General features: G+C 50.5%; 1 protein-coding gene across 1 annotated transcript; it reads left to right on the top strand.

The window, feature by feature from the left end:
• Positions 1 to 3,297: 3,297 nt before the first annotated feature.
• On the top strand, positions 3,298 to 12,661 carry LOC136129624 (GMP synthase [glutamine-hydrolyzing]-like). Its single transcript, XM_065885961.1, is given in 6 exon segments — positions 3,298 to 3,307; positions 10,581 to 10,872; positions 10,874 to 11,049; positions 11,052 to 11,240; positions 11,535 to 11,904; positions 12,127 to 12,661. Coding segments are annotated over 6 exon segments (1,572 nt in total).
• Positions 12,662 to 15,638: the final 2,977 nt, after the last annotated feature.

Consider the following 15,638-nt stretch of genomic DNA (forward strand, 5'->3'; position numbering starts at 1 on the left):
GCCCCCTGTTTACATTTCTGAAACAAGAGACAAACGGGCTCCAGGACTACATATTTATGACCTGACTCCTGTCTATATCTCCAGATCTGCACCTCGATACAAAACCTAGCAACAGAAATAAGGTAAATAACCAGACGTTGGACATTTTTATGGCAGGGACGGAGTAGGACTAAACCCTGTTAAAAGATCAAGAGGTCATACATTTCCCATCCTTGGGGCAAGGGAAGTATAGCACATGAGCAGAAAGGCTCCTTGGAGGTCAAAAAGGAGGTGGAACCACCCCATAATAATGTGATGCTAAGGCCATCCCATAGGCCTCTGGGCTGAAATCCATCTTGGAAAAAAGTTGCACACATATGTGGGGGAGGCTCCTAAGGCAGGTCAGGTGTGGAAAAAGAAACCAGATAATTGGCCAAAGGTACACAAAGACCCGGAAGAACCGCCCTGCATAAATGATTTGACCGCCTTTTTACTGCATTCCTCCTCCTTAGGGAGAACGCCCACACCCTTTCTCTCCCAGAGAGAATCTCTGCCTCGCTTCTATCTTAACAAACGGTTTCTCTGTGTGCTCTCCCACGTGTTGTTGTGCTATGTCTCTAAAAATAAACTTTGTACCTGTTTTTACAGTTTTGCCTCCAGGAGAAGTGCATTTTTTTTACTGGGGGCAAGAGCCAGGGGGTGTGGTGGCTAGGATTTCCGGTTTTCATCCAGGTTACATAGGCTCAATTCCTGGGCAGGGAATTAAGATCTCGCTTCACACCACCACTCACTGCTGCGTCTCCCAGATCACCGCAACCCTCCAGTCTGTATATTTTCCTTCACAGTGGCCCAAAGTGGCTGGAGTAGGAGAGGAAGACCAGGGATGCTCAGCGTTTCTGGGACTTTCCCTGGTGAAGGTGAGGAAAAGCATTTCGCACTGTGTTTTTCCATTGGCCACTGGAGCCTGTTTACATTCGTGTTTTAGCATCTGAGCCGTAAATCAGCAAATTACCTGTTGGGAGGTCTTAACCAGGATGCCCGCTGATGATGACATTTTCACTGCTGATATGCACAGGTGGGATTCTACAGGGTGACTGCTATTATCACGTCATCAGGAGTTTATCTTGGGAGCGTTTGGGTTTTGCTGGGCAGGTGCTGGGGCTTGGCCATTTCTGCCCGAAGCTGGACTCGTCTAATGGGCAGTCTGCTGGGGAGCTCCCCATTGGGCGGCCTGAGATGCTGCCGTTGTGTGTGACCTGGTGAATGGTGGTCTGAGGCGTTCCTGCCGCTTTCCCTCCCCCAGCTTGCAGGTCTGCATTACGGTCTGAAGGTTCTCTCTGCCCAAGGACCATAGTTTGCTATGTAATAAATATGATGACACTGCCCAGGGATAACTGATTCCATCACCTGGGCCACAGTGATTGCTGGGGGAGGGAAGTAGAGGGAATACATAACCCAGTTTGGGCCAATGAGTTATGAGATGTATGGGGGGGGGGCGCACTTCTCCAAAGCTCCTTCTTCTTTTATCAGAACCTCTCAGAGAGAAGCTGTTTATCTCCAGATGGTTCTGTAGCCACCAATGTGGTGGGATTGGGGGGAGGGTGGTCAGAAGAGAAAACTGACCCAGGAGTAGAGTGGAGCCCAGGGAATCACAACAAAATGGGGCCAGAGTCCTGCTAACAAGGAGAACCCCTGGATCAAACCATGCCTGAAGCCAGAGACTTTTCAATAATCTGAGCTTTTCAATAATTCATTCAATTATATCACCTGAGACCAAGCTAAGTGTTCTAACTTTCATTTACAATGAAAATAATCGTGATTCAATTAGGGAACAAGAAAAGAAAAGAGGGATCACCCACCCACCATCCCAGGCCAGGTCACAAAGAAATGAATCTCTGATGGTAAAATTTCAAGCACATGAATGGCAAGGAAATCTCAGGAAGAGGTTTGGGGACAGAGGATTCAGCAGCTGTCCCCCAACCCAGATTTCATAGGCAGTGGATACTCCAGGATCCACCTGTGGCCTGAGAGCTGGATAGACAGAGGCCAGGGTTACAGCGGTGGTATTCCCACCAAGTGGGAAACAAACCAACTCCCTGGGGCAAGAAGAGAGGAGAGCCAGTCCATCTGCCCACACAAACACACACACCCAAAATGAGAGGAGCGGGCTTCCCTGGTGGCGCAGTGGTTGAGAGTCCGCCTGCCGATGCAGGGGACACGGGTTCGTGCCCCGGTCCGGGAAGATCCCACATGCCGCGGAGCGGCTGGGCCCGTGAGCCATGGCCGCTGAGCCTGCGTGTCCGGAGCCTGTGCTCCGCAACGGGAGAGGCCACAGCAGTGAGAGGCCTGCGTACTGCAAAAAAAATAAAAAATAAAAAATCACCTTTCAAGCCAGGGCTGGGTGAGGGGGTCCCTCCTCAGGCTGGGAAAGGGGATCACAGGCCACACCCGGTGGCTTTTGAGGGACACACCAGCCCAGTGCTGCCAGCTGGCCTGACCCTGAACGTGGTTCAAATTCTGGCGTGGGCTCTGCGCCGTGAAGTGATGGTCGAGGTGAGGATGTGTCTGTGGTCCTAGCTCTGCCCTGACGCATCAGGTGAGCCTGGACTAGTCACCTTACCTGGGACTCAATCCTTCTTCTGTTAATGAGGGGTAGTTCTGGAATCAGTGTTTCTCAAAAGAGGGGTCTGTTGGCACTTGGGGTGGTCAGTTCTTCCTGTGTAGGACTAGTCCACACATTGCCCCAGGGGGCACATTCACTAGGAATCCCCACTGTCCCCCAACCCCGCAAGATGGCCCCAGCCACTGTGACAACCCAAAACCACACACTCATATCTCCATACATCCCCTAGGGAGACAGTGCCAGCCCTGGCTGTGGACCACTCTCCGGTAGCTTTCCTGAACAGCTGGGTGGCCTCCCTGTACCTCAGTGTCTGCATTTCAGAAATGGGGATGATAACGTGCGTGCCTCATTGGGCTATGAAGCTTAAATGAGATACTGCTTATAAAAATGAAGAATGGCGCCTGGCACGCAAACGATAAGCATTACCCACAGTAATCAATAATTAATCAAGCGTTACCCTCCCAAGTATCTATTATCCAATTTCAATCCTACCTCGTACGTGCCATTATTCCCATTTTACATCTGGGGAAACGGAGGACCTGAGAGGTGAAATCACTCGACAGATTTCAACAATGGCTCAGTGTGACTTCCCAGCCTGGCCTCTTAACGGCCCATTTGCGGGGGACATGACAAGGCCAGGCACTTACTGGCCTCTGTTATGGGATGTCTGTACTGGGGGGCTGGAGAAAGTCAGGATGACTGGAGGTGAGGGCCTTCCTGAATCTGCCCAGCTACATGTTTCTCTGGCACCCTGTCTGTAAATCCAAAATTCAGGTCAAGGAGGTTTTCTCCTTGCTTGCTTAAGATGGCTCTAAGGAACAGGACACGAGGGGCTGAGCTCAGGGGAGCAGGTCTGCAATAGCAAGGAGGCTGGGGGCAGGGAGTCCAGAGTGTGGCTGGAGAGGCAGGCGGCCGGGGGCGGCTGCAGGAAGGGCATCGTGCTGGCAGGACACTTCCTCCGTGATATCCTGGGGCAGCAGAGGAAGGCGGGCAGGGGACAGAGCCCAGAGCCCATACCACGGAGAAGCCACAGAAAGCTCCGGGAGACCCCACGGGATGGCAGTCAGGCCCTTGCTATGCCCAGACACCCTGACCTTTCTTTTCCTCCCACCTCAGGGCCTTTGCCCTGTGGTTGGTTCTGCCGGGAATGCTTTTCACCCAGACTTTCCCACGCCTGTCTCCTCCTTATTGCTGGATCTCGCAGCTCAGAAAGGCCTTCCCAAAACACCCTGGGTGAACCAGTCACACAACCCTGCTTCTTAGCGCTTAGCAATGGCAAGAATTGTTTGCTGTTTATCAGTATAATGTTCTGAGAGCCTAGAACAGCGTCTGGCACTAAATAGGTCCTCGGTCAATATCAAATGAATGAATGAAGGACGGAGACACACTTTCCGATGGCAGGGAAACTTCGGTCTGAGGGGAGACGCGGCCCCGCCCTCGGGGAGCCCCGGTCTGAGGGGAGACGCGGCCCCGCCCTTGGGGAGCCCCGGTCTGAGGGGAGACGCAGTTGTTTTCCTTGCGGCAATAGTTATCAGCAGGTACTAACCAAATACAAAATCCTTGCAGGCAGTGTGGCTGAGGAGCCTCACGCTTACAGGACTGTCAGGGAAGACTTCCCGTAGGAAGCTGCCTCTGAAAACTGGAGGCCCCACATCTTAGACCTGTCAAAGGGGTCTCTCCCTAGTGGGCCAACACTGTGCTTTTAAACCAGAGCCAATCACAGCGGTCACGCTCATATGTGGCTGCTGAGTGTGATCAGTGACAAACCCCAGAGATGTCTCGCCACAGGTCCAGACACACCTACGTGACCACTCCTTTGCGCAGTATAAATACTTGTCTGGCTCTCGATTAGAGAAAAATGTGGTCACAGGCCACCCTCTGCTTGGAACTTCTCCCCTCTTCTCTGATCTCATGTCCTATCTATATCCCCATTTATAGACTCCAGGACCGTGGAATGGGATGCAGACTCACACTGCAGTCTGCCAGTGGCACCTACCTGGAGTTGTGCAGTGCACAACCTGTACAGCTGTGCTTAGCAGCACTGATAAACTCCCAGAGTCTCAGGACTGAAAGGGACATCAGAAAGCCTAAAGCACAGTCTCTCAACCTTAAAATGAAGAGCCTGAGGCTGCTGGTGGAGACAAGGCTTTTCCAAGGCCATGCAGTGATGCCTCAGTGAAATGGCTGGGCTGTGGACCCACAGCTCTTGGCTCTCAGAATGGCACCATGAGGTGTCCTCTGCCGTCCTCCCTCTCTTCCTCTAGGGCTCTCAAAACGCCCCCTTCCCTCCCCTTCAGCACACCCTGTGTGCCCACCCTGGTTCCGTGCTCTCATTCAGAGTCAGTACATGCCATGCTTTGGGGTCTTCCTAGGTAAATCACATCACCAAGCTGTGGCACCCACCACTGGTCCGCTCAGAGTGGGGGGCCCCCGCCAGAGTGGGTCCGCATCTGTACAAGGGTTAGTAATGGGGTGAAGGGAATGACGAGAAGGTGGGGGAGGACCCCCATGTTTCCTGGCAGAGTAAAAACACAGAGTCAGACACACTTGGGTAGGAGTTGCTCTGCCCCCACTCTACCCCGCCAGGGGTGTGACCTTGGATGGTCCGGTCCACTCAGCCCTTCTGGGCTCCAGATGTCTCAACTATAAAGGGCAGTAAAAATAACCCTCATTTCTCCCCCCACCCCTCACCGCAGCCTAGTAAGGATTCCATAAGGTAATTGATGTGAGGGACGGAGCTTGGCTCAAGCCACGGCTGCACCTGCCCCTCGGAAACAAGCCCTCCTCCTGGAAGCCTTTCTCAGCCTCTGTTCTGCATGTGTGTTATGGCTCTTCCCCGTGGAAGCCGTTTAAAGGCAGGAACTGCTACTGGGAAGAGAGAAAATCTTTGGCACAGCCCAGCCATTACCAGAGATGTCTAACCAGCCCGCATTCAAGGCAGAAGGACGTGCATGAAAGCGTTTTATCTTTCCTCCCACAAAGGGAGAGCAGAGCCCTGTACCAAGCTGAAATGAAGGCTTGATTTTTTTAAATAGACATTTAGGATTCACTGATGCTTTGCTAACCCCCAGTCAAATCACGACATCAAGGAAAGAGAAACTCCATTTTCTGCTAAGATGTTGAAATGGCCCTTTCCAATTAAGCGGTGGGCTCTGGGAGGGGGAGCCCAGGCAGGCGGCCCAGAGCCGTGTCTGCTCATCTGTGTGTTTCTGGGTCTGTGAGCACCTCGGAGCTGAGCCCACGCGTCCTGGGTGAGGGGGCTGGCCTCTAAGCCATCCTGCCCTCTGGGTCTCCCACCAGGCTGGGTCCCTGGTTGTCCCTGGGAAGGATGTGAGACCTGTTCGTTAGCAGTCACTTACATGTTTTGCATATATCAGTAGGTCTGATCATCTACTTTGAATTAGCAAAGACCAGGACTCTCACAAGATTGCCCACGAAACACGACTACGTGCTAATAACACCATCCGTCTGAAACCCACCATTCCCCAGCTCCCCATGGCTGTCTGTCAAGAGAGCACAGACTCATCTATTAAGACTCAGCCCAGGGGCGGTAATTAAAGCAACAACGACAAACACTTGTATGTCCCTTTTGCTGTCAGTCACCGCTCTAGCTGCTTTCCGCATATTAACTCATTTCATCTTCGGGTAACTGCGATGCTTCAAGAATGGCCACAAATCCTTTCCACTCTTCCCACTGGAGAGTTTGAGTCTAAGTCTTCTCACTTTGCACCTGGGCAGGCCCTGGGTCCACTTGATGAGTACATTGTGGTGGAAGTGATACTGTGCCAGTTTCTAGACCAGACCTGAAGACACCAGCAGCTTCCACCTCCATCTCTTGGTGCACTCTCTTTGGCAGCCCTGGGCCTCCATGGAAGGAGTCTGACTAGTCCAAGACTGCCATGCTGGAGGGACCACATTCACGTGCTTTGGTGGACAGTCCCAGCTGGACCCAGCCTTTCAGCCATCCTGGCCGAGGTGCCAGACATGTGAGTGAAGCCATCTGGGACCTTCCAGCTGAAGTACCCTTGAGTGACCTCAGCTGATGCCACGTGGGGCAAAAGCACCGAGCAGCCAAGCCCTGCCTGAGTAACTGACCACAAAATCATGAGGTATAATAAAATGGCACGAGTACTTTGTTAGGCAGCGGGAGATAACCAGGACAACCTTCTGAGGCAGGTCCAACGGAATACCGTTTGACAGCTGAGAAAACTGAGACACAGAGACGTTAAGTAATTTGCCCATGGTCACACAGCTAATAAGTGATGAAGCCAGGATTCCAAACCCAGACAGCCTGGTCCCAAAGTCCATGCTCCCTCTTCTCTGAACCCTAAATTGACTACTATTCCACTGTCCTAACATCTCTTGAACTTACCCATTGGTAAATCTTCTCCCTTACTGGATGCAAAGGCTACTGAAAGGCAGATCCCAATTCTTAGTCAATGCATAGCCCTGTCCTGGGACAGAGGAAGAGTGCTCAGTGTTTGCTGAGAGTGGAGGGGGGTGGGGGGGGCGGATAGATCGATGGACTGATGGATGAACAAATGAATGGGCTTGGATAGGAGACAGCCTGGAGAACGTGGAGGGCCTAGAACTGTTTGGGGTGCGGGCTTATTAGAGGTGCCACGTGAGGATTAGCATGAGGGAAGCAGAGGAACACCACACACCAGGCAGAGGGGTGCAAAGACTCCCTTGACTGACTGTGTGGTTCTCCACCCTCTCCTCTCCAGGGCCTCACGAAGAGTCACTCTTTGAGGCTAAAGATTAATTCTGAAAAAACACTTCTATTTTAGTGTTATATGTTGCCTCCATCCTTTTTTCTCCCCCAGCACAATTTTAACAAGGACCCAAAGCTTCCACTAATCCACTAATATGTCACGTACCTGAAATGTCTAGTCACCAGCTGAACACTAATTTTCCCTGTGAATGTCCTGGTAGCCCAGGCAAAAAGGAAAATACATTGTAGTTAAGAGCTCTCATTTGGGGGAGATTTGCTGACCTCTTAGATCCAGAACCAATAACTACCTTGCAGAAGGCTCACCTCTGACCCTCAGGCAGGGAGTCCCTCCACACTCAGCCTCTGGGCGCACGCACCCCATGTGTTCACCACCAGTCCACCCTGAACGCAGTGGTGCTTATTCCTAACGCCTCCTCTGCTGTGCTCAAAAGGGCGCGGGCTTGAGTTCATTCATCTCTCAACCATGAATCCTCAGTTCTGCAGATGCCGTGCTTATTGCCAGAACAGTCAGTGACCGCAAGGTCTTCCAAACCTCTGGAAACTCCTGGAGAAACAAGAGTCCCTGGGCTCCTCCCACCAGCACTCTTCTCTTTAAGATTCCAGGCAAACAAGGATTCCTCTTACCTTGTCCAAGAGTATTTTTCCGGGAAGAAGGGTTATGCTGAGCCTCAATGGAAATTTCCACTGGGGCTTCTCTGTTTTCTGGAACTCATTACACAGAGCAGCGTTAAATTTACAGGATGCAATCCCTTAGATGTGGACGCTTAGGTTATATAGGTCACAGGAGCAGATAAAAAGAGGCCAACAGACTCATCTGGAGAGATGAAATTTCTCCTGCAAAGAGGGTGGTCTCTGCTCGGAGTTCAGAAAGAGACGTCTGTCCTTCCAGGAGGGATTGATTGCATAGATGGCTCTTACAAAGGATGCTGGATAACATAACAGTTGACCCAGAGATGTTCATTGTCTCATTAACCTCCTGAGAGTGACCAGGACAGCAGATTCTGAGCTACTCAGAGAGCACGTCGAGAACAACCAGGCACACCCCTCCTGCCCTGCCCTCACCAGCCTCTACCACTTGGCTTTGCTCACGGCAGGTAATGAACAGACTTGAGGAAAATGCTTAATCCCAAGCCAGATGCCACATTCACTCTACCAGGTCTCCTCCCTGCCACCTCCCACCCCAGCGTGCACACGCACACACGTACACACGTGTGCACGCACACACACACACACACACACACATACACACGTGGGCACGCACAATTTCCCCAGTCTCTGTGTTATGGAACTAATCTACTTTACTACCACCTTGAGGAACATGTGAATCACTGAGCAAAGACAGAGAGAAAGCTGAAGATAAGTTATTTTTGGAAGGTTGTCATTTTGAAGCCCCAAAGGCAGGCTTCTCCAGGGTGGGCGAGGCCGTAGAAGTGACAGGCAGCTGGGGCCATTCCCTCTTCCCTGAACAGCCCTTTCTCCCCCACACTCTGGACCTTTGCACTGTCGGTTGCCTCCACCTGGGATGCCCTCTTCTGATCGCCATCTTTTCCTGGCAAAATGCCATCTGTCTCTCTGGAGGTCCAGATATTCCTGATCTCCCCACCCCAGCATAAGCTCCCCGAGCTTAGGGCCCTTACCTCTCATGTCCTAGAGTTGCTTCGTGGCAAACAGTGTAGACTCTAGAGCCAGTGGCCTGGGCTCAACTTAAGACTGCTACTTACTAGTTGTGTAATAGGGAAGAACAAATCTGACTCCATATTGGATCTGCTTCTTTTACTTTCACCTTTGCATTCCATTGCTTTTGCTACAAGAATGTTGCCTGTAGCTTGAAATATACAGGATAGCCCATTCTCAAGGCTCTGACCTTTAAAGGTATAACACTGTTCTATTCATATAGAGATACAAAGTTGCAGAACAGACAATAACATTTGTTTTGTTAGAGGTTTATAGGAACATCGTGACTGGACCTACAGGGACAGCTGCAAGGACAAAGGATTCTGACACCAAGAGGTCTGCAGCGATCAATCACACCCCCTCCTCTTTTACTATAAGAGAAGCCCGAATTCTAACGAGGGTAAGGTGGTTCTCTGCGAAGCTAGTCCACCATCTTCTCCATTTGCTGGATTTCTGAATAAAATCACTATTCCTTGTCCCAACAACTCGTTTCTCAGTTTATTGCCCTGTCATGGGGCGAGCAGTACAAGTTTGGACTTGGTAACAGCTGTGCAACTTTGCACAAGTTACTGAATCTCTCCGTGCTTTAGATGCCCCTTCCATGAGATGAGGAAGATAACCATGTCTACCTGATTAGGGTTGTTGAGAGAATTTTAAAAGCAATGACTGTAAATTGCTGTCATTATCATTATCCCTGGGGACTGCGTGCTCAAGGCTGGGCACTCAAAGGAGCTTGGAATGCCTCCTGAACTGCAGTGTGGGAATAAGGAATTGGCTGCAGTCCGCTAGGGAAGTGGGGATTGAGAGACAATAATGCAGTCGGGGCAGCTCCAGGAGTAATATGGGGGCCCAGGGACGGGGTGGGGCTGGAGGTCCTGCCCAGCACACCCTGACTGCCTCTACCACACCCTGAGATTCTCCTCAGCACCAGCCCCCATCTCCTCCTCCAGACTCGGGGACCATCTGAGAGCAGACTGGAAAGGGAGCTCCTGCCTCAGATCTGCCCTGCAGGGAGCTGCAGCCTTGGTAGGTTGGAAAATGTTCACAATCCGCTCTTGGGAGGAGGAGAGGCGCAACTGTGATTCACAGTGTCTGCCAACTGCCAAGGTGTAAATACTCCCAGCATGGCGGGTTTCAAGCTCCTGACACGACGTCACTGAATGCGGAGTTGAGAATGGATGGGCAGTTCCCTCTATTACATGGCAATATCACTATATGCCTACAATAGATGTAAATAACCTGAAGCGCGTGGATCCGAGTAAAATACACAGAATTAGAATGTAGCTAAATAGTTACAAAGTAATAGGATGCAAACATATATTACATTTCTTTTTGATATAATAATTTAATATAATTTTAAATCATGGTTGTGGTGAAAAAGTAGCTGTCAGGATGCCTGAAACGGTTGGTTGTTTGGCCTGAGGTGACCCAGCACTGGAGCCTACCCAGCTCTCTGGTGGGGCTAATGGCAGACCCTGGGAGGGCTCAAGCCAAGGAGTACTTCCCAGAACTTCTGCCGCCAGTGTCCTTGTCCCCACGGTGAGCCACAGCCACCCCCCGCCTCTGCAGGAGACCCTCCAACACTACCAGGTAGAGCAAATGAATCTAGAAAATTATATGGAGTCCAGTTCCACCCTGAAGTTGGTCTTACAGAAAATGGGAAAGTAATACTGAAGAATTTCCTCTTCGACATATGTGGGTGCAGTGGGACCTTCACTATGCAGAACAGAGAACTTGAGTGCACTCAAGAGGTCAAAGAGAGAGTCGGCACATCAAAAGTTTTGCTTTTGCTCAGTGGTGGAGTGGACTCAACAGTTTGTACAGCTTTGCTGAATCGTGCTTTAAACCAAGGTCAAGTCATTGCACATTGATAATGGCTTTATGAGAAAACGAGAATGTCAGTCTGTTGAAGAGGCCCTCAAAAAGCCTGGAATTCAAGTCAAAGTGATAAATGCCGCTCATTCTTTCTACAATGGAACAACAGCTCTACCAATATCAGATGAAGACAGATCTCCACGAAAGACAATTAGCAAAACCTTAAAATGACGACGAGTCCTGAGGAGAAAAGAAAAATCATTGGGATTACTTTTGTCAAGATTGCCAATGAAGTAGTTGGAGAAATGAACCTGAAACCAGAGGAGGTTTTCCTTGCCCGAGGTACTTTACGGCCTGATCTAATTGAAAGTGCATCCCTTGTTGCAAGTGGCAAAGCTGAACTCATCAAAACCCATTATATACACTACCAAACCTAAGGTAGATAGCTAGTGGGAAGCAGCCGCATAGCACAGGGAGATCAGCTCAGTGCTTTGTGACCACCTAGAGGGGTGGGATAGGGAGGGTGGGAGGGAGACGCAAGACGGAGGAGATATGGGGATATATGTATATGTAAAACTGATTCACTTTGTTATAAAGCAGAAACTAACATACCATTGTAAAGCAATTATACCCCAATAAAGATGTTTAAAACATAAAAAAATAAAATAAAATGTTTTAAGTCACAAAAAAAATAAAATTAAAATAAACACTATAACGACACAGAGCTTATCAGAAAGTTGAGAGAGGAGGGAAAAGTCATAGCACCTTTGAAAGATTTTCATCAAGACGAAGTAAGGATCTTAGGCAGAGAATTTGGACTTCCGGAAGAGTTCGTTTCCAGGCATCCATTCCCAGGTCCGAGCCTGGCAATCAGAGTAATATGTGCTGAGGAATCTTACATTTGTAAGGATTTTCCTGAAACCAACAATATTTTGAAAATCGTAGCTGATTTTTCTGCAAGCGTTATAAAGCCACATACACTATTACAGAGAGTCAAAGCCTGCACAACTGAAGAGGCTCAGGAGAAGTTGGTGCAAATTACAAGTCTGCGTTCACTGAATGCCTTTCTGCTACCAGTTAAAACTGTGGGGCTTCCCTGGTGGCGCAGTGGTTGAGAGTCCGCCTGCCGATGCAGGGGACGCGGGTTCGTGCCCCGGGCTGGGAGGATCCCACATGCCGCGGAGTGGCTGGGCCCGTGAGCCATGGCCGCTAAGCCTGCGCGTCCGGAGCCTGTGCCCCGCAATGGGAGAGGCCACAACAGCGAGAGGCCCGCGTACCGCAAAAAAAACAAAAAAACAAAAAAAACTGTGGGCGTGCAGGGTGACTGTCGTTCTTATAGTTATGTGTGTGGAATCTCCAGTAAGGGTGAGCCTGACTGGGAATCTCCAATTTTCCTGGCTAGACTTATACCTCGCCTGTGTCACAGCATTAAGAGAGTTGTCTATATATTTGGCCCACCAGTTAAAGAACCTCCTACAGAAGTTACGCCCACTTTCTTGACAACAGGGGTGCTCAGTACTTTACGCCAAGCTGATTTTGAGGCCCATAACGTTCTCAGGGAGTCTGGGTATGCTGGGAAAGTCAGCCAGATGCCGGTGATTTTGACACCTTTACATTTTGATCGGGACCCACTTCAGAAGCATCCTTCATGCCAGAGAGCCATGGTTATTCGAACCTTTATCACTAGTGATTTCATGACTGGTATACCTGCAGCCCTTGGCATTGAGATCCCTGTAGAGGTGGTGTTAAAGACGGTCACTGAGATTAAGAAGATTCCTGGTATTTCTCAAATTATGTATGACTTAACATCAAAGCTCTCAGCAACTACTGAGTGAGAGTAATAAACTTCTTGTTCTGCTTAAAAAAAAAAAAAAGATGCCTGAAACTTCAGCAATTGGTTCTCCCCTCATTAGTAACCCTGATACTCTTTGTAGCACATACCTACCTCAGGACCTTTGCACCTACAGTCTCCCCCACATGGTATGCTCTTTCCCCAGATAACCCTGTGATTCCTTCCCCACTTCCTTTAGCTCCAGCTCAAGCACCACTTTGTCACTTATTAAAAGACCTTCTCTGGCCATTCTATATAAATAGCAGCACCCTTTCCCTCAGTCCTTCCTAACCCCCAGCTCTGCTGTATTTTCCTCCAGAGCCCTTGACACCATGGACACTCTATTTGTTCATTCATCATCCATCCTCCCCCACTGAAATCCCCACAAGGACAGGGATTTCTGTCCACTGTGTTAACTGACCCCCAGTTAAATTATGTCTGATAGCAGGTACTAAATATAGATCCATAGAATAAGTATCTACAGCTGTCCAGAGTCTACAAGGTGCAGCCACAATTATCTCATCTGCTCTTAGCAGCAGGGTAGTTATGACAACTCCCATTTTACAGAGAACTCCTTCCCCTACCACAGAAGGTATGAGGTTTGGGGTTAAATTGACTTCCCCAAGATCACAGCTAACCAGACAACCTGCCAGACCAGTATTCCATTCTTGTGACCACAAACCCCGGTTCTGCTCTCAAAACTGCAATGCCTCTCAGAAAAGCAGGAGATCTCCCCTGGATGATGCACCCCCGAAGACCCAGGATTCGCAGTCACACTATATATTACCTCTCTTGAGGCCCCAGTGAAGTTCCTGGGACACATTAACTGCTCAATAAACAGGTTTCTAAGTTGAAGTCAGACAAGTTCTTTTCCCAATGCCCTCCCTCACCCTCGCCCTGCACGCTCCCAAAGTCCCATCCCTCCACCTACAACGTCTCCTCCACCGTTGGGAAGCTCTAATGAAGCTCTAGGGTGGAGCTTTGTCTGCTAAGGTTTAAGACATTTTTTCAGGTCAGATGTAATTGCAAGCATCCTCATCCCCTAGCATGCTACCTGGCACAAGGACATGCTCAATAAATAAATGTGATTGAATAAAGCGTGTGTGTGTGTGTGTGTGTGTGTGTGTGTGTGTGTGTGTGTGTGGAGGTGAGAGGATGCAAAGACTGCTACACTGACGGTGGGGTTTCAGGTACCCTATGAGGCAGGGAAAGGAGAGAGGGTCCTCTGGAACCACAGTTCTGGGAGCACAAGGCCGAGAGGCCAGGAACCTCCCTTCCCTGTCAGTCCTGAGACAATGAGTCTGCCCCAGAATTTAAAAATGGGTTGAAAGGGGAGCAAAGGGGGCGGCTCCTTTTTCTGATGACTGGTGAGCCCAGCGTCTCCTCAGGTCTCCTTGTTATTCTTAGCGGGGATGCTCTTCCCCGGCAGGGAGGAAGGAGGGGCGGGGGAGCTGGGCTCCGCAGGTTGGCTTCCAGAAAATGAGATGTCAGCTGGCAGGAATGAATTAATAAAAGGAAGTGACCCCTGCTGACCCAGACTCATTCTTGGTAAATTTTGGATTCTGGAAGTTTCTCCATGGCCTCCACTTCTTCCCAGGGGAGCCATGGAGGCCGGGTGTGGAGGAGTGGAGGAGTGTGAAGGTTGAGGTGGGGTTTTTAATTATCTGCTCCCCAGCTCTTCTGAAAATTACCTGCTTGTAAAGGGGAAATACTGTTTCCTGGACACCTTTTTTTCTGGAGAGGACCAGAGGCAAGCTGGGGAGAATCCAGGCCTTCGGGGAACCTTGGGCAACAGGAGCAGGTTGTGTCCTCAGTGATTGCAAGGCTTCCCAACCTTGTCCAGTGCTACCAATCACCTGCTGTAATCACTAAGCAACTCAAATTCTAGGCTATGGCTGTCACGTTAGCAGACATCAGACTCACCTGGAGAGCCTGTTCAAACAAATGGGGGGCCTGGGCCCTGGCCCTCGAGATTCCGATTCAGCAGCCCTAGTGCGGGACCTGACTGCGCAAGTGTAACAAATCCCCAGGCGTGCCGGGTGCCTGTGCTCCTGGGACCACACTTTGAGAATCACTGCCCTAGGCCGGCTCGCTGGACCACAATCTCCAGGGGAGGGATCGGTGTTTTTCACAACTTCCCAGGTGATTCTCAGCACCAAGACAGTTCGGGAAGCTGCTAAAATGTGAGGGCCACCTGCAGCCGAAGCCCCTGGGACCCTTGTTATGAGGCAGATTCCCAGGCTCTGCCTCAGCTCTGAGGACTCAGAACCTCTGGGCGGTGGGGCCCAGGAATCAGAATTTAACCACTACAGTTTGAGAGTCCTGACCCTATATACAGAGGAGTAATCAGTTATCAAAGTGAACGCCAAACCAGGCTGTTTTCCTATACAAGACCAATCCAAGGTTCGGGCAAGCTCGAGTTGCCCTGGGAGTCTCAACCTCCACCCCCAACCCTCCAACCCCGGAGGAGTTTGGCCAGAGTCCTCTGGACCCTGGAGCTCTCTCCCTCTTTAGGCGCAAAAGCCACGAGGCACAATTCCCCAAGCACGCCGCCCTCCCTCGCGTTGCCGTGCCTCTGTGGCTTTGCACAACCTAAGGTGTCAACCAGGATGCCCTCTCCGCCTCCTGGCATCTTTCACGTCTCAGCCCTCACTCGTCCCTCCGTGAAGCTCAGGGACCTCCAGCCCGCAGGCACGCTTTCCCCGGACTTGCACTGACCTTGCACGATTGTCCACTACTGCTCTTGCTGCAGAGACGGGGCCAACGTATTGAAGGACCACAGCCGTCGCCACCTTCCAGGGTGTTGGCCCTGCTTGGTGATGCCTCTGTTGTACTGGCCGCGGGTAACAGGCAGGGAGGAACATTGGGACGGTGCTACTGAAACCGTGGTTAAATCCACTTCACTTGCTTTCACTAATCCAAGTCGTTTTAAGACTCGCCCGTCCTCCAAGCGGCATGTAGCCTAAACGGTAAGATGTTTG

Source organism: Phocoena phocoena, chromosome 10, assembly GCF_963924675.1.
Source record: "Phocoena phocoena chromosome 10, mPhoPho1.1, whole genome shotgun sequence".
NCBI lineage: Eukaryota > Metazoa > Chordata > Mammalia > Artiodactyla > Phocoenidae > Phocoena > Phocoena phocoena.